General features: G+C 43.4%; 1 protein-coding gene across 2 annotated transcripts in view; it reads right to left on the reverse strand.

The window, feature by feature from the left end:
- The window catches only part of LOC115043369 (semaphorin-3D), a 54,456-nt gene that overhangs the window by 26,655 nt on the left and 9,297 nt on the right, over positions 1 to 18,504 (reverse strand). Inside the window, exons 1-2 of one of the 2 annotated variants that reach the window (XM_029501771.1) lie at positions 9,758 to 9,777; positions 3,719 to 3,984 (exon numbers count right to left, since the gene is read on the reverse strand). In XM_029501771.1, the coding sequence (XP_029357631.1) occupies positions 3,719 to 3,905 (187 nt within the window). In that variant the 5' untranslated portion in view covers positions 3,906 to 3,984; positions 9,758 to 9,777. Of the gene's footprint in view, positions 1 to 3,718; positions 3,985 to 9,757; positions 9,778 to 18,504 lie in introns of those variants that run through there. The other variant, XM_029501770.1, reaches the window with a different exon arrangement.

Consider the following 18,504-nt stretch of genomic DNA (forward strand, 5'->3'; position numbering starts at 1 on the left):
TGAAAAGAATGAACTTCCTGCTGGATTAAAGACTTGAAGAATAATTTCATCAGGAAAACATTTACTGAGCTGATAAATTAACGGAGAAGGAGGGACGTTTGAGTTGGACCGGACAAATAGAGTCGAGAAAAACAAAGTCAAAGCAGATTTAATCCACTAATGTTATTTAAGTACAGTGAAGTTCTGTGATGTGACTGTAATATACAACAGCATGACATGGGAATGACTGTGTGTGGGCGTGTGTGTGTGTGGAAGAGTCAGATGTGCACGTGGACGTGCACAGATTAGGAAAATAAAAGGAGACATTTGGACGAACAACATCTGTCATGATCTTGTTTGATTTGGCAGCTTCAAGGCTCAAAGTGAAGGAAAAGAGACTGTCAGTACCAGAGTGTAGCTTCACACACACACACACACACACACACACACACACACACACACACACACACACACACCGACAGGCCAGCAAAAACACACACACACACACACAAGTAATGCTTTCAAACCTACTACATCTTTCCATCGTTTTTGGACTCTGCGTTGGTCCATTTACTTTTATCTAACGAGCTTCACACACCACACACACAGACACACACAGACACACACCACACACACCACACACACACAGACACACTGGTGGTCAGGAATACACAGTGTGTCTCCCTGCAGGATGAGGGCTGGTCTCTCTGGATTCCTGCTCAGGTCACATTGTGGGTCACCACTGACGCACACTGTGTGTGTGGTGTGTGTGTGCGTGTTCCTTTATCTTTCTGAGGACCAGTTGTGGTTCCAGACCTTACAGGGTGTGGACGTTTTGTTTCCAAAAGCTGTTTGAAGGTTAAGACCTGGATTTAGGGCTCAGGTTTGTGTTCGGGTCAGACAGCTGTGATGATAATCCTCACAGACACACAAAAAGATTGCTCATGTGCGTGTGGGTGTGTTTGTGTGTTTGTTGGCCCTGAAGCTCCTGTCTGAGTATCCGCCTTATAAAATATTTACAATCTCTTTAATGTTGATCCTGCAGCTCCAAACACAGCAAGAGAACCGAGTCTGACTTCATTAAGCGCTTCAGTTTACTGCCACCAAAACCACAGAGCAGCTACCGTCTGACACACACGTAGATGTCAAGATTTCCTCTCAAAAGATAAAAATAAAACCTGCTTAGTGAAAGGATGACTCATAAAAACAGAAAGAAAAATATAAATCAAAGCGTTTGTTGTGTATTTGTTGGAGCACGCTGCTGCTCTGCTGCCAACAGGAACTTCAGCGGATGATGTTTTCCAGGGTTTCACTTTGGAAAGAGCTCCTCAGCTGGAATCAGTTACAGAATCCACTGGATGACCCGAGGCGGGAAATCCAAGTATTAAAGCGCAAATCTGCCTCTGCAGCTCTGAGCTCGCCGTAGTTTTGATCAGCAAGTGGCTCCAATATCATCATCCTGATCTGAGAGCTCCGACAGACGCGGCAGACGCTCCCATAAGAAGAGAAATGTGAAGAAATAAGATTATTTCCATCACAGAATAATCTGTCTGACCAAAACTGAGTAAATTAGCTCGATAAACGTTTCTTAACGAGTTTACGCTTTCAGTCTCTCGTTTAAAAACCAAGATGGCTGACAGACAAATTACAAACTGGAGGCTTGAAAAGGAGCATCTCATCTGAGACACTTTCTCTGTCCTCCGCTGTGTCTCTACCGTTCATCCGGTGTTTTAACTGTATCCGACGGCCAGTAAAAAAACCCTCCTCCTTTCACCGCCTCACTAATTCCATTCATCCGTCCATGTATTCATCCATTCATCCATCCATCCATTCAGTCAGCCAGCAGGGCCGCTCGCTCCACAAACACCTCGCTAACAGAGCCAGAATGAAACTAATTACTGCTGGATGGGAAACCGTCGCTGGCTGTCCGGCTGCTGACGGTTGCCAAGAGAGCAGAAAGTATTTGGGGCTAAAAAAAAAAAAAAAGTGTGCTAATGTGACTGAAAATGGACAAATAACTTCGCTGGTGGGTTTAAGTGTGTGTGAAGTGCTCCGCTCTTATTGTGAAGGAGGGCCTTTCATTTTTGTTTTAGCCCTTTTCTTTGTCTTTAATGAGAAATTTACGTTTTAAATGCAAAATAACTCAGTTTTGGATACTTTTATTTATAAATCATAAAAAAAACTGCAGCTTCAAATTAAATGATGATTATTTAATGGACTTTTACTTTCATTACAGTTACACGTCCCATATTTTAACTGACTTTCTGATGACTGAGGTTGGCGACTGAATGGACCTCCAATCATTGACCTTTGACCCTGATCTGTTTGTATCCTGCAGCCTGATTGTTTTTCTGAATGAAAAACCAATAATGGGTGTTGAGCTTTGTCACTTTGTCAAATACAGATCAGTAAGATCCAAACTGAAGCAGAACTGTGTGAGCGACCTGTTTTAAGGCTTCTGGATATCGTGATCGTTTTAATGGCGAACAGCCCGTCTGAAGTTCTGACCTGCTGGAACTGCAACAGGAAAGATACCATAAAAAACGAGAGCATTGTGCATCTGTAAAACGTCCAACACAACCTGCAAAGCGACTCCTGGTGATGTGAATATTGACAGAAAAGCGGTTCATGGAGTTAAAGTTGACCCGAAGGAACATTCAGAATCTGCACCAGGCAGTTTAAATTCTTCTGCTTCCAACGATGTAACTGAGACTGCTAATCTGTTAATTTCACATCAGGTCTCCAGTGACAGCTTTCCGCCGTCCAGATGAATCAAGATGATGGAACACAAACTGAAGTAATCTGATATTTCATATCGGAAGATACGACCAACATCGGTTAGGGAGACATGACTTCACCGATATTTATGATATCGTTATAAAGTTCTCTCCGGCTCTGCCAGCGATACGTCCCCTGAGAAAATGACTTTACCACCGAAAACTTTAAAGTGGATACAGACGTTCCTACAATCAGTCGGGAAATAATCCAACATTTCCTCCAGTTTGGGCCTGGTTGGGCCGTTTGCCGCCATCTCACCAGTTGGTATGTTAATGACCAAGGAAAAGACATGAAAGACGGACAGTGGAGCTAATGGATTAACCATTAATGTGCCAGAATAAAAACACCAGAGGAAACAGCCGTCTCTGTTCACAATTAACATGTTTACCAGAAAACGGAGTGGAAATCTGTGACGGACGACATCCGTGATTGATGCTGCTGTTTAAATGGGGCGTGAAACATCGACATGAGACATAAAGTGTTTAAATGGATGAATAAAAACACATTATGTGTCCGCAGTAAATCTGTCTTTTGTCTCTTCTGCGGTTTGGAGGTGGAGTTTCATCCCCAGGAGAATTTACAGTTTGGTCTTTAAGCTACTTCATCAAAAAAACATTCAATGTATTCATCTATTACAACCTAAAAAACACGATCTCCTGTTTTCCTTCACATGCTGCTCTGCAGTTTTATATTCATGGATAAATAAAACACAGCTGCTAAACTAAAACATCCAGTTTTCATCTGCATTGTGTAGATGGCCTCTTCATTTACAGCGAGTCCTTGAACAACGTTTGCTTTACGTATATCTGTTTAAATAAAGTCTGCCAAGAATAACAAACAATCTTGCGACATCGGCGTGCTGACTAACTCATAAAGAGAAGCTTTTTCCAACATCACTTCAAACAGAGAAGGGACTTAAAGGATCAGGACGTCAGACTTCCCAGTTTGGGGTGTTTCCTACCGGAGTATGAGAGCTGCAGCCGTGGTCCGGTCTGGGTCCAGGTTTTGGCTTCTGGAGCGGTGATGGAGTCTGCAGGCTGCAGCCACAGCAGCTGGAGGAGACACAGCATCAGCATCTGAAGAGAGTCCACGCCGCCGCCACCGCCGCCCGTCCTGACTCCTCCTCCTGTGGCTACAATGGCTGCCATCTCTGATTGGTCTTCACTGACGTGGAGCGGAAGAGGGAAGTAAGACGGATCAGCCGTCACATCACAGTGAAGCCTGCAGCTGAAAGATGGAGAGAGAGAAACGGACGTTAGCATTTTGTCTTAGTCGATTTTTAAAAAGTTCAGTCTCAGCTGATTCAACCTGTGACTCTGTGCAGAAGCTCAGAAAACAAGAACAGAATGAACCAAAGAAAAGCTGAACACAGAAAATTCCTCTGGTGTGTTTGGTTGTGACATCACCCAGCAGAGCCAATAGGAGCGTCCAACGTAGAGACGTGACTCTAGAAGCCAGTATCAAAGATGGAGGATGAGAATGGACGGATAAACACACATATTGGACAGATCAGCTGTTTAAGGAGGAAAAACCAGCTCATCTCTTTAAATTATTTCAATTATATCACCACTAATCTTTGACCAAACGACCAAATCTGTCAGACAAGCTGTTTATTTCTCTGAAGAAATGCAGACGTCAAACTGCTGACCGCCGTCTGTGTTTGATGGGAAAACCTGATATCCAGAGTCCCATTTATGAAAGGCGGCCTCAACAACAGAGACGACGAGACACAGGAAATAAAAGTTGCATCCTTTGTACAGAATGTAAAAAGGAAAATGTGGTCATCTGGAATCTGATCCTCGTAGATAATTCAATTCACATAGCAACTGGGCTCGAGAGGTTCTGGATTTGTGGCTAAAAGTCTAATTCAATCAGCACACATTCAAAAAGCAAACACATCGAAGAACATTTTCAAAAATGGCCCAGCGGTCTGAAACATTGGACCATTTTTTAGCTCAGCTCCGACAGAAACTTAATTCATCATCGTCTGTCATGGCGGCCGGCTGGCTAACATCCTGTCAGCAGGTTTTAGAGAGCGCAGCAGGTTGGACGGTCGGCTGCTGAGAGAGGAAACGCAGTCCGGTCCGGCTTCACCGAGCTGCCGCTCCACCTTTTCTTTTTCTGCTTCACTGATTTAATTGTTGTGTTAATTTGTGGAAGGTGGATTGAATGACAGCAGGATTCCACACAAACACACCGTTTATGAGCTCATCCACATCTCAGAACGTTTTATCCTCACAGAGGAAGATAATCTCAGTCTTGACTCACAACTTAATCACAGCCTTTAATATTCTGAACCTTTTATCTGCCATGTGTTTGCCTCGGGGTCGATGGACTGTCAAATTAAAAGCTCTCCCTCATTATGAAGAGGTGATGACTGGTGAAGTCTCAAAACGGGATGACAAACAGATTTCATTTCAGAAGCTGCAGGTGTCCCGTTCAAGAACACCACATCAAGAGGAATCATGAGGATGTTTTTCTGGGTCGGGGGGGGATAAATGAACAACGATCTGTGACATGGAGAATAAATAATGTCGGGTAATCAGCAGACAACAACAGTAAACGTGTCACTTCAAAGATCAAGAAGACACAAAAAGGATTCTTCTTCTTCAGATTAAATATACCATCAATAATCACATCGATCCATCAAAACCGCCGAAGCTGAGCTGAAGAGACGACATCAAAGTGTCTTTGTCTAAATCGGTCAGTGTGTGTTTGTGTGTGTGTGTTTCCCGAGGAAACTTGGGTGTCGACAACAGTTTAAAAAAAAACCGCTGAAGGAAACTCATCGTCTGCTTCCTGTGTCTGCTGGTTTTGATTTAAACACAAGCACACAATAAAAGACACAACACGCACTCACATAAATACACAAATGATACCACCAACACACACAGAGCAGCCTCACACATACAGTAAACTCTGGACACACTGTCGCACAATGAAGCGGATGATCAAGTGAAGCCTCGGAGCCTAAAAATAAACCGTGTGTTTACTTTAAGATGGAGGTCAGCCGGTCAAAGGTCAGTTTGTCTCTGCAGACAATTAATAAATACACAATATTTCACTGCCATAATTCACAGTTTCAGCTCTTTCCTGTAGCTCTTCATGGCGGCAGTCACAAAAAAAAGTAGTTGTGATCTATGAAACAGTTGCAGAGAAGTCCAAACTTTAGTTATGACAGTTAAAGTGATAAAGGATTCCGTGACGGATCCTTCCTCCGAATTTGGGACCAATTAGTTTCGGCACTTCTTACGTCACTGCGTAGTTTACGTTCGGGCACGCAAGCGACTGCGACATGGAGGCTGCGGTTCATGTAAAAATCAATCAGCATTGTTTTATTTTCGTATGTAACCCCCTCACCCCGCTCGCACTCTGTCAATGTAAAGTTTGTCAATTAAAAAAAAAAAAAAAAAAGAAGAAGCATGGAGTCGATTTTTTTTTTTTTTTTAGCTTTCATCATGCTTCGGTTCATAAAAAAAAAAACAAGAGGTACACAGAGAAGAATACGTCGACGTCGGGTCTCTTTTGTGGTTTTTCTTTCTCGCTCTCTGGGGAATCACCATTGTTGTTTGATTCAGTATGCAAATGATGACGTGAAGCATTCTGGGAAGTTTTCATTGGTCAAGTCAAGAAGTCAGCATCGGAAAACCCTCGATCTGAAGGGCTAGCTTCGTAGCCCCTACCCCCCGTTACACATTTCAGGGGTTGGGCGTGAAATGGGGCTGGTCCTTGGTCTTCTGGACTGGAGGAGGATTGAAGGTCTGAAGCTCTGTGAGACTGACTGTTGGGTTTAAGCTCCCGTCTTTGGTCCGCCGGGAGTTTGTTGGACTTGGTTTGGGCTTTGTCTCGACATTCAGTGTGAATTGTGTAACTTTTATATACGAGGATGAACACAACACTCAGATTTTGCATAAAGACTGAAACGGTAGTTTCACCCATTTAAAACGAAATAAACAAAACAACAAAAGAGCCAAACGGGCTCTGAATAGTTTCTGCAGCTGCTGTAAATACACGTTTCCCTGATAAAGTTTTCCACTCGGGGGGGTCGCAGGCGGATGACATTGTAGAGGAAACGGTTCCCATGGTTATCAGCCCGGCCCGTCTTTATTTTCTCTTCCTGTTGCACCATGGGGGTCGGTCCTAAACAATGAGTAAACAAAACAAGCCGGGCCACATCCAACTTTTCAGCTCTTTTATACACATTTACATGCAGTTGGGAGTCACATGATCAGATCGTTTCCTGAGTCACGTGATCACTGTTTCCTGCGTTGCCCCTGGAGACGAGCAGCTGAGGAGAAGGATGGAGGTGAAAGATGCTGCATCACACCGGCCTTCAGAGCTCCATCCTCCTCCCCGTCGGCCACAGAAAAGCTGAGGCTTCGAGGCTCACCCTAAACTTTCACTGCTCACCGACCTGAGGAGCAACAGATTTATAGACTTGCTTTCGTATGATGTCGCCTTTTAACCTTTTACCTCTTTGTTATCCTTTAATCACTTTGATTAATGTTTTATTCTGTTCATACGTCCTGCTCTGATTCATCTGTTTAATCACTTTTTTAAGTGCTACATAAATAAAGTTATTATTTTTTATTGAACGTTGTAGAGAATGAGATCATCTCATCTCATTAGTATTCCTCCCTTCTCTTCGCTCTTCGCTTCCTCGTTCAGAAAAACAGCGTGCAGGTCGAAGCCGTCGCCGCCCCGCTGCATGATGGGAGGCAGCAGCTGCTCCTGTTACATTATCACTGTATACACTTTTGACCCGGCTTGTAAAGTTGGAGCCTCTGAATACTTCAAATGCTTTCGGTGACCTCGGGCCCCCCGGGGAGCTCCTGGGAATAAAACCAAGTGCCTCCTGCTCCCAGCTGAGGAATTAAGTCGTCTTATTACGTTTACGGCAGAGTCTGATTTACTGAGCGGACGCTGATTCCATCACTCCCACATCTCCTTCTTCTTTTAGTCATCACCTAGTTTTTCCTCATCTTCTTCAATCTTCCCATCTTTTTACCGCGCCGTCTCCCTCTTTTATTTCTCTCTCAGTGGATATCAGAGAAGCTGACGGTTTTCCAGCTTCATCTTCAGAATGATTCATGACGATCCGACTCCTCCACTCGTCTTATTACTGACAAATAAAGCCCAGGAAATATCTCTCTACTCTCTTAAACCTTAATCCTCTCCATGTCCGTCTCTCTCCTATATTTCATGTCATCATGAATCTCCCATCTCATCAGTTTGATCCTCCTTTCTCCCTCCTCGCTTCAGACTATTCAGTCTTTTCTTCATCAGATCATCGTCACACAATCTCCCGCTTCCAGCTACATAAACACCCCGAGTGGTCCGAATGCCGCCGTCATTGTCTTTCCCTTTATGATTTGAAAGTATATTTTTAATCTGTTTTAAAATGAGACATAGTTTCACCTGCAGCAGTGAAACAGAAAGTCATAATAAATATGGATGAGTCAGTTTTAGGCGTTTTCTTTCTGTCTGCGGGGGAAAATTGTTTCAGCATTCTTCACTCTGAATGACTGAACACATAAAAATCTAATTTGGATTGGCCGGATTGGAAAGAGATTCAGTTGAGATTTAGTCATTACAAGATGGAACCTGCGGTTGATGGAGGCCTGCTGCTCGGAGTTATTTTGTTGTTTTAAATAAAAAGATCTAAATACTGATGGACTAAAACAGATTGCAAACGTTTGCTGTTAAATTCATCATGACGTCTCTGTTTTTAGGACCGCGCCTGAAGGTCGGTCACACTTTCCATCATCATGTTGGAATAAAATCTGGGTTTTTTTCAGTAGAGTCTGGTCATCGAGTGAGTCAACGTCAGTATTATTGAGATTCCTCACAGATTTAATGTTCCAGCATTTCATTCCTTCCAACACTACACGCTTCAAAACGTCGAACACATCCAGTGACTTATTTCATTTTACAGTTTATCCTCTTGTGGCAGGATTAGATCCCCTCCTGCATCAAAATGAAACCTGTTGGCCAAACTACATGATCTGATTTCATGATTGTTTGGTTTTTGGGTTGTGTCAGAAGAGTTTGTATCCTGAGCCGAACCCATTTCATGGCTCAGAGATGCGACTTCAGCAGGAAGCCAAAAATAAATTCTTGAATCCTGTACAGCAGCCTGAGTGATGGTGAAATTTTCCAAACCTCCTCTTCTTCTTCTTCTTCCTCTGAAGGAATTTGAACAAATATGAAACTTCTTCCGACAGAAAGACAATCGTGAAAATTGCTTTCCCACAGGAGAAAAAATAAATGATGGAGATTCGTATCAGCACTGAGCTCAGAGGAAAATGAATGAATGAATTCACTTCTGAAAGGGGCGATGGCTCAAACTAGATTTATATCTGAAGATCTGGATGTCCAGACTGCGTGTTCATTCATCATTCAGGACTCTGAGGAGACTGTGGACCAACAGGGAGGCCGCAGTTCCACTTTGGGCGTTTGCTTCCTGGTAATATGAGGGCTCAGTTTCCAGATTCAGTTTCTGATTTCATTTGGTACAATCTGAGGTGGATATTTTATAGATGACCCAACTGCTTCTGTTGTCCTTATGTGGCCGCTTGGTGGACAGAAAACTGCAACGAAACACTAAAACTGTCTGACCAGTGAGCTACCTGTTGGTTAATACTACTACATTTTGCTTTACTCTGGCTCCAAACAAAGCTGCAGGTGGAACAGCGACTTAATGTGAATTATGAATTACAATATGAAAAAGGAAAAACCATAAATATTTGTACTGGTCTGGACAGTAGACCTCCACGTGGTCTTTGGTTCTAAATGTGAAACGCTGTCAGGACTTCCTGAACTTTGTGATGTCACAACGGAGCAGTCCAGTCCACCTGGACTCACAATAAGACCCTGCAGGATTTCATTTCTCACTCAGAAAACTTTTTGTTTTTGGTTCTTGAAATTGTTCTTGAAATTGTCTTATCTTAACACAATGGCAGAAAAGTGTAAGTGCGCTCTTTAACACAAATTAACTCACATTATTAAAGATGTGACATGTGCTGCAGACGACCGGTTCTGTCAGTGTCCTGACCCAGAGTCCGGTCGGTCCGGCCCCGTCTCTGTAAAGCAGAGCGACACGAGATGAAAGAAGTGCAGGTTTTACTTTCTGACAAAGAAACTTCGCAGAGTCGCGGCTCGTCGTGTTTTTCCAGTGAGATGACCAGAGGACGGAGTTAAGACAAACAAACAGCGCTGTGGGAAACTGAGCCGCACTATACAAGGCATTCTGGGAAGAGGAAACTATCTGTGCCTGCCGCTCTATCTGTCTGCGGCCTCGAGGAAATATTCGGCCTCTCTGGAGGTTTCTGGGAAGAGGAAACAAGCTGATGTCATCCACTTCCAGATGGCGGAGAAGGGAAAGAGAAGAATAGGAAATGAGCCCCCCTGGATTCTTACACAACTCCCACTTCCTTAAAGTTAGTCACATTATTCTGACGCTTTTCTGACAAAACGAGGTTTTTAAAAAACACACCTGCAGTCAATTATTCATCTTTCAAAGTGGCCTCATTCTGCTGGACGTGTTTGTGATATTTCTAAATGATACAGCCGTTTACAGATGTTTTTCGTTTGTTCAGAACGCCATGGAGGTCAGAAACAAGACAACATTTAATCTAACAGAACAAGTCATCGTATCAGAAATGTGACGAAAACTAAAAACAACAGATCTGACACCGTTCATGTATCGCTGATGTGATGTCAGGGCCTTTTTTTTAGTTATTCATCTGTTTCTTTCTTCTTGTTAACTCTCATACTGTAACCTGCTGATAGACGCCAACACCGAGCTGCTGCTGCTGCAGCTGAATGAAACATCTGGACCGCGGTGCTCCTGGTTCCGGGGCCCAGTCCAGATGTGTCAGACCATCAGGCTGTGTCTGGGCCAGACCGGGCCGAAGGACCGGGAACGTAAACTGAGCCAGAAGAAACAAGTCTGGGCCAAATGGATCCTTCAACCTGATGGATGATTCGCTCGGCCAGATTGTGATTTCAATTATATGTTGATTAATTTTGCTGCACTAGAACGCGGTGAGGAGCCAGATATTTCCCTCAGGAGCTGGTGGAGACCAAACACAGAGCTAAAACAAAAATGAAATGATGAATGTCTGAATAGGAAACAATTACCGAAAGATTAAAACAGAAGATGATGTCAGTGATTTGATTACAGAACGATTTTATTAAGTTCAGATGGAATTAATCTTCATTGATCTCTGCAGAGGGAATTTAAATCGACACAGCAGCACAAAAACAAAATAAACTTCAGTTTAACAGCTCGAATCTCCATGAACAGAGCAGAATGGAGCCCCTCGGTCTCCGGCTCATTAGTGGACCTCCTGAGTCCGATGTGTTGATGCTACAGGTGCAGTGTGACTGTTCCCGTCTGTTCTTTTCTTTCCTCCTTTTCATGGACTCGGGAGCGAAGCGGTTCCTGGAAGACGCCCCGGAGGAAACGGCAGCTTATTGTTCGACTGAGGCAACAATATAATTAGGCCGGCTCGGGGACGGGGGACGGCAACAGTGTGCGTTTTTGTGTGTATATCTGAAAGCTGTTGAGTGAAGGTGAGAGGGTTGATGTTCAGGTCCGTGGTCCTGCCTCGGTGGATCACTCACACACCGAGCCTGTGCCCCAGACGTGGGGGTTTGTGGGAAGGGTGGGGTGCAAAGAGTCGAACGGTTTGTTATTGTCTCAACCAACAAACACAGTCTGGAAAGATTTTTTTTTTTCTATTGGTCTTAGTTCAAAAGAGAAACACTTCAGGCAACCTGCAGCTAACAAACATCAGAAACATCCAAAGTGAGTCTGACCTCTGCATTCATTCAGAAGGTTTTAAAACTAAAAAAGGTTCAGACCAACCTGAACTCATCACCTGTTAACGAAGAGTGCTGTTCGTTCATTATCAGGTAAAAAACAACAGTTTTGTGTCTAAATGCAGTTAGAGAATTCCCTTTGTGCAGACACACACAGACACACACAGACACACACACTTTACCACCCACCGCTTCACACACACAGCAGCTTTAAGATTGACAGAAAGTAGTCCCCCCCCTCATTAGGCGTCTTAGTGGGCGCTGAAAGGAGCGTCTATTCAGCGGCCCGGGTGGGAACACTGCGTCCAACCGAGCAAAAAAACAACCAACCAGTCGCACAACAAACGCACCCTCCCGACTTCTCCTGCAGACAAAGACCTGAATGTCTCCCAGGCTTAAATTTCAAGACCCTTGTTTTTTCCTCAGTTCTCCACTTTTTCCTCGTCCTCGTCTTCATCCCCCACCTCCTCTGTCCGTCCGTCTTTCTCTCTGTTTTCTAAAGAAGAGAAGTCATCCCAAAGAAAAGCTGCCTGAATTCGTCCTGACAGCTGTCACACCGACGGCGAGCGGCAGAAAAACCCCCATCAGCTCCACAAAAACAGAAAAGCAGCAGCTCTGGCAGCCAAGCAGGAAAAATAACTGAGAACATGGAGACTTCTTAGGCTGCTGCTGCTTTTTGGAAAATTTACAGACAAAGTTTAAAGAGCGCCGAAACTCTCTGATGGAAAGACGATTTTGATGGACGGACAAAAAAGTTTCTGTACATCAGCCTCTGCTGTTTTAGCTGAAGTTGAAGTTCAAGCTTTTCCGTTGCTCCATCCCTTTGAGTTTGTGACTCAAAAAAGACTTTATTTTCCTGATAAAATCTCTGTAAAGCAGAATAACCAAAGAAAAGTTCCTCTCATGTGTTTGACTTGTTTGTGTCTTTATCTGATCAGCAGTTCTGCTCATTGATGATAAAATTCAGCTCCAGATATCTGATTGTCTTTATTCTGTCAACACAATAAACTCACAAACATACAGGACTGATCCAGAGACACTTTGTCTGGCTGTGACATCACCCACCGGAGCCAATGGGAGCGTCCGATGTGGAGACGTGACTCCAGACGTCACTATCAAAGATGGAGGATGAGAACGGACGGAGAAACACACAGAAGGAGTCAGAGAGATTCTGTTTAAGGAGGAAACCAGCGTGGAGCTCTGCAGACTAAAGATGAACACACCCTTTCTTAAGAGCAGCGTCATTTTATGTACGGTGTGTGTGTGTGTGTGTGTGTGTGTGTGTGTGTGTGTGTGTGTGGGTGGTTTCTCCTTTAAACAATGGTTTCTATTGAGGGAAATGAAGTGACTGAGCTCCATGAATATGCGTCATTGTGTTTTTTATGGGACACAAATGAGGGACGTGTCCCAGTTTTTTAACCCAGACCAGAACCGAGCTGCTCCAGTCCCATGGCTGGTCTTACTGGTCCTGTTCAGGACTCAAACTGGATCCGAATGGTATCAGTGTCCCTCCCCACACCCTTCACCCCTCCATCCATTGTGTGTCTGCCCTTTGGTTGCCGAGCTCCCAGAAAGGATTATTCCAACCAGGAGACGGATTAAAAAACCGACGGAGCAGCAGAAGACCTAAAAAAAATTAAATAAAATAAAAAAATCTGCAGCTTTCTGACAGAGTCACAACTGTACTCTGAAAGATGCACAACACAATACCTGCATCAGTTAGAGATGCACAATCTTACAGCATCTGTTGCAGTAGTTAACCACAATTACCCCAATTATCAGAGACTTAAGGCCCCTGGAGTCTCATACCCCCGGGGGGGGCAGCTGCCTGTTAATCCTGCACTAATCCAAGTAAATGGTTCTACCATTTACTATTTACTACTATAACTTTTACAAAGCCAAAATGGCTTGTAAAACATTTAAAACCCCTCTTTAAGAAAATTAAATCACACATCAGTTATACTTTATTTTGTCAGAAGACACTTTCAGAATTACTTGTTCTTGTAGTTTTTTTATGTTGTTTTAATTTGCTTTATAAAGAAACGTCCCTTTTTTAAAAGGCCTGTTAAGGTGAGCGGCTGAAAAAACGCTGATCACTGGCACTTTAAACAAAGTTTGAATTGGGACGACAGAAACTGTGATGACAGACAGTTTATGAGTCAAATAAAACCTTCACACGCAGACAGAGAAGCTGCCAAACAGCAAAGAAACAGCCGAGTGTGCGTGTGTGTCCATGTTTGTGTATCTGCAGGGTGAATCTCTGCTGAGGTGATAAAGTATCAGAGGAGGAGAAATAATGCACTCCCACCACCTCCATATCTCCCACCGCCATGACACACCGAGACATTACCAGCTACACCCTGAACTCCCACACACACACACACACACACACACACACACACACTGGAATCAGATTACTCATTCACAAATTATTGTACTTTCATTTTGACTACTGATCATATCACACTGAGAACACCACAGTCAAAGTTTAGCTCTTAACTTTTCATAAAAATGCTCCATTCAAGAAGTCCGATTGTGCTGAACAAACACAATCAACAAACTAAAAACATAAACAAGATGGCTGACAACCACGTTATAAGCTCAACGCTCGACAGCAGATCGCGAACCAGCTCACACTTTTGGCTCCTCGGGACCGTGAAAATGAAATAATGCTGCTTCGAATCAAACTGCTCCAGCAGCTGGAACGGTTTCTGATGAAAACACTGCCCAACAAGTCATTTTTCAAACACTGAGGGCAAAACAACCAAAGCCGGCGTGATTTATCATCTCTCATTTCAGCGTCTACAGCCCAGAGTTTAAACAAATAAGCTGCCGTACCAGGAAAGTTAATAAAGTTATCATATAAATCTGTTCTGTCCAGGAGCCCACACAACAATCTGTTGTGTGTTTCATCTCTTTGTCTGTCTGTCCCCATGACGTGAAAACATTTCCTGCCCTTTACAAATTGAACCTGTAGTCCAAAAAGCGCACATATACAGAATACTTTCTGCTTCCCAGAGAAACTTTATTTGCTTCCTGCTCCTCAACTCCAAAAGACACAATCCAACCTGACGGGTGAGGTTTAATGTCAGACACTTAAAGGCCACAAAAGCCGCAGACTTTGTGACACTTTCCCACTTGAATGTTTTAAGAACGAAGTGGCTTTTATTTTTATTACAGCTGTTTTGTATCCAGCTGAGGATCGTTTCCATGAGCTGCAACCTCTGTCCCAGTTTAAAGCTAATTCCAGCTCTGTTGTTTGCTCCAAATGCTCAAATAATAGAGGTGTGTGTTCACTTAATGCTGATTAGAAGGAGATTGCTCAGGTATTCAGTGTGTGTATTCGTGCTTCTTAATAAATGTTTATGTGCTTAAAGTTAGAAAATAATTCACAGACAACAATCTTGTTGTGGCAACAACAGCTCAGAAAATGAAAACTGAGGAAAGAAAATAGCACCAAAAACCCCAAAGGAGATGCCAATTACATCCACCAGAGCGGTTTAAAGGAGTCCTGGGGCCAGAAACCAGAACCAGAGCCTGAAGGTCGTGAACTCAAAATGAAAAGGCCTTCTGAGCCTCCAGCTGTCAAACTGGAGCTCTGAGCGACGACAGGGAGGTAACAGGTTTGGGTGGGGGGGGGGTTATCCTTATTATTATTATCCTTATTATTATTTTTTACTAGGCCACTTTTTGGTTCTTAAAATCACACCTGTAACTTCCTACTTCAAAATAAAAGACCGGAGAAGGTAATGCATGGGACCTTTAGCCCTGTTTATTTTTCCCAAAGACAGAATCAGACAACTTTCACATTCCAGAGCTTTAAATTTCAACAAACATCAGGATTTTCAAACTTTTAAAGTCATTTGACGTCATTAAATTCCTGTTTTCAAAGCAGAGAGTGAAAGCTCTTTAGCTACATTCATTAACCAAAGCATTTCCAGAGAGTCGTAGCTACAGCCTGAGGTGCTGCGTGTGAGACACTAAGATTACAGTAAATTAAAGGGTATTATATTGTAATGTCTGTGTTTGTGGCTGGTGGTAAACGAGCTTCTTTGGGCTGGAGACAGAAAGGATAAATGGCATTTGTCTCAGTCTACAGCTGATTGGCTCTCATTTCTGTCATCCTGTGAAATGTGTGCAAAACACAACTTTTCACGTTCATACAAGCAGCCAAACGCTGACTCATCCTAAAGACGAGAAGAAATAAAGACAAGGAGAAAAACAACTTGTTTGTGTGTGTCTAATTGTTGCCTTTAACACAAAAGCCTGCTAATTGTTCCCAGGTGTGTTTCATCTCATTCGCTGAGTGTGTAACTGATTCTCCCCGCTGGTCAGAAACACGCTCGGGGGGATTCGGTGTCACCTGAGGAAGAACCAAGAACCAAACTCAAAACGCTGGAGCTCAGAGATCAGAACAGAACAGAGTTCAAAGGTCAACACGTCGGGTGTTTTAACTCCAGAGGACTTGCTGCCTTTCGCTGATTTCGTTTTGCCACAAAAAATACTTATTGTGATTATTTTTTCCTGATGTGGGATACAATCTCAGATGTTTAGACTTTATTTTCACAAAAACAACAAAATAGATGATGCTGTTGTTGCATCTTATACCACACAAACATTTTCCATCTCACACGGAGAATCTGTTGCGTGTTAATCGTGTCTTCTCCAACAAAATGTGATGTCTTTGAACACAACACGCATTCCAGAAATTAAGTGTCAGCACATAAAAGGAAGCAGATTATTTCTAAAATTTCCATTTTCTTTTACCAACATCAACAAAAGAGTTTTGTTTTGTTTTGTTTTTTTTGCTGAGGTGGAGGAAATAGTTCCACATTCCTGGAAATAAACTTTTGGCCATCGCTGACAAACTGCAGCTCAGAGGTTAATGTGTCAACCATCATCATCATCATGAATCCAACAAACTTGAGCTGTAGATCTACTTTTAGAGCCGATAAATAAAACCTCCTTTTCAGCTGCAGCTCAAACAATAGACTCTAAAATAAAGTCCTTTATGTGAACGTCATTGTCCTGCACAAAGTCAAATAAACGTTTCCCCCGAGGACACGGATAAAAACAAAGCCTTTCATTTTCATATGTGTGTGTGTTATGATGGACAGTGTGTTTATGCCCTGTGTGTGTGTCCCAGTCTGTTATTTTCATACTTGTGTAGACACAACACAGCCCAGCAGGGAGCACACAGTGTGCTCACCGTGAGGAAGATGAATGTCATGACGCGCTCTGCAGAAGAGTCCAAACTCTCGGACCTCCTTTCTTCTCGTCTCCCTTCAGCTTTAGCACACACACACCTCGAGTCATTTTCCGTCATGTTGATCAGATATTTTGGAGACTGAGCGACGAATGAAGCACATCTGTCCTACAGCTGGAAACAGCAGCGTGTGTTCTCGAAGCTGATCCACAGCGAGGCTCGATAATCCGACCTCATGTCCTCGGCAGCAGCCTTCTGATTGGCTGCGGGGTTTTCATTGAGTCATCAGACATTGACTGTATAAAAGCGAAGCTTTGAGCATGTTCATGTCATCACGACGGCACGATGTCATCACTTCATTGGTTCATTTACATCATAATGACCATTTCATTTCTTGAGAAAATGTTTTTTTGAAGTCATCTTGACCTTTGACCTTTGATCTTTGACCACTATATTCCAGTCCTTTAAGGCGTGACTTCAGATGATCTTACGACAACAAGGACGATAATAATCACTATAATAATAATAATGTTGTATCCCTCCAATGAAAATGCAGAATCTACAAACAGGGAAATATTTTTTGCTTCAGAACTTTAGCTGCACTTGATGCCGACACCAGTTTTTGAGGTTCCACCTGTATAAGTTAGATTCTGGTCCATCTCAGTTCCTCCAGCAAAAGTTGAGTGGAAAACTGGAACATTTATCGATGGCTCCTCCGACAAAAACAGACGTCGGCGACCACAGAACCAGACCTGTTGGACTCAGACATCCGGATCAGGTCCAGCTGCACCGCGGGCGAAACGCTGAGCTGGCAAATCCAGCATGTTTCCAATTTGTCAGAGTTTCTGGACGGCCAGAAGCAAAATGTTATATTTCAGAGTACAGACAGCGGACCACCACAAAATGAGCTTTTAATGGATGAGCATGTGGAGATTGATGGACGGGCTCGGCAGGAAAATGGATGCTGAACAGGACTGTTGTGGTGACGAGAGCCGGGAGTCGGGAGATTTACTGTCGCACTGAACGCTGCGGTGGGGCGATGGAAAGAACAAGAGACACGAGCAGAAGAGAAGCTCGGACATCCAGAGGGAGCCCGTTAAGACGGGAACAGAACAGGGACCGCCTTTCTTTGGAGGATCTCCAGGACCTGGACCAAACCAGGGAGATCACATATCATATCTGGTCATGGAACGTCCCCGGAGGAAATGGAGGACGTGAAATGTCTGGAATTCCCTGGTTAGTCAGCTGCCGCCACGACCTCACAAACAGTTTCTGAGTTTGCGGCAGATAGGTTAAAAAATAGGTTAAAAAATTCAGTGTTAAAAGATAATATTTAAAAAAATAGACGGACGGATTTGACTCCACGTTGTTCATCTTTAAAAAAGGCTAAATTATGTCACAGCATGAAGTAATTATAAATCACAGATGTAGCGTCCAGCTAATGTGATCTGTTTACATCATAAACATGAAACCAGCAGCAAAAATAACTGCACTGTTTACAAAACTGACAAAAAAAGACAGTAGTGTTGGCCAGCAAGATTAAGAAATGTGTGTGTGTGTCTGCTGTGCGTGGTGTTGTGGTCACTTGGCGCCAGCTCCCAGTCGTACTCAGATGGTTCAGGAGGGGAAGGAAGCATTTGTGTTGGCTCAGAGACTTTATTGTTGCCTCCGTCCTGATAAGAGGATATTAATTAGTGGGCTAAACAAACACAGTA

The sequence above is a fragment of the Echeneis naucrates genome, chromosome 5 (assembly GCF_900963305.1).
Source record: "Echeneis naucrates chromosome 5, fEcheNa1.1, whole genome shotgun sequence".
In the NCBI taxonomy this organism is placed as follows: domain Eukaryota; kingdom Metazoa; phylum Chordata; class Actinopteri; order Carangiformes; family Echeneidae; genus Echeneis; species Echeneis naucrates.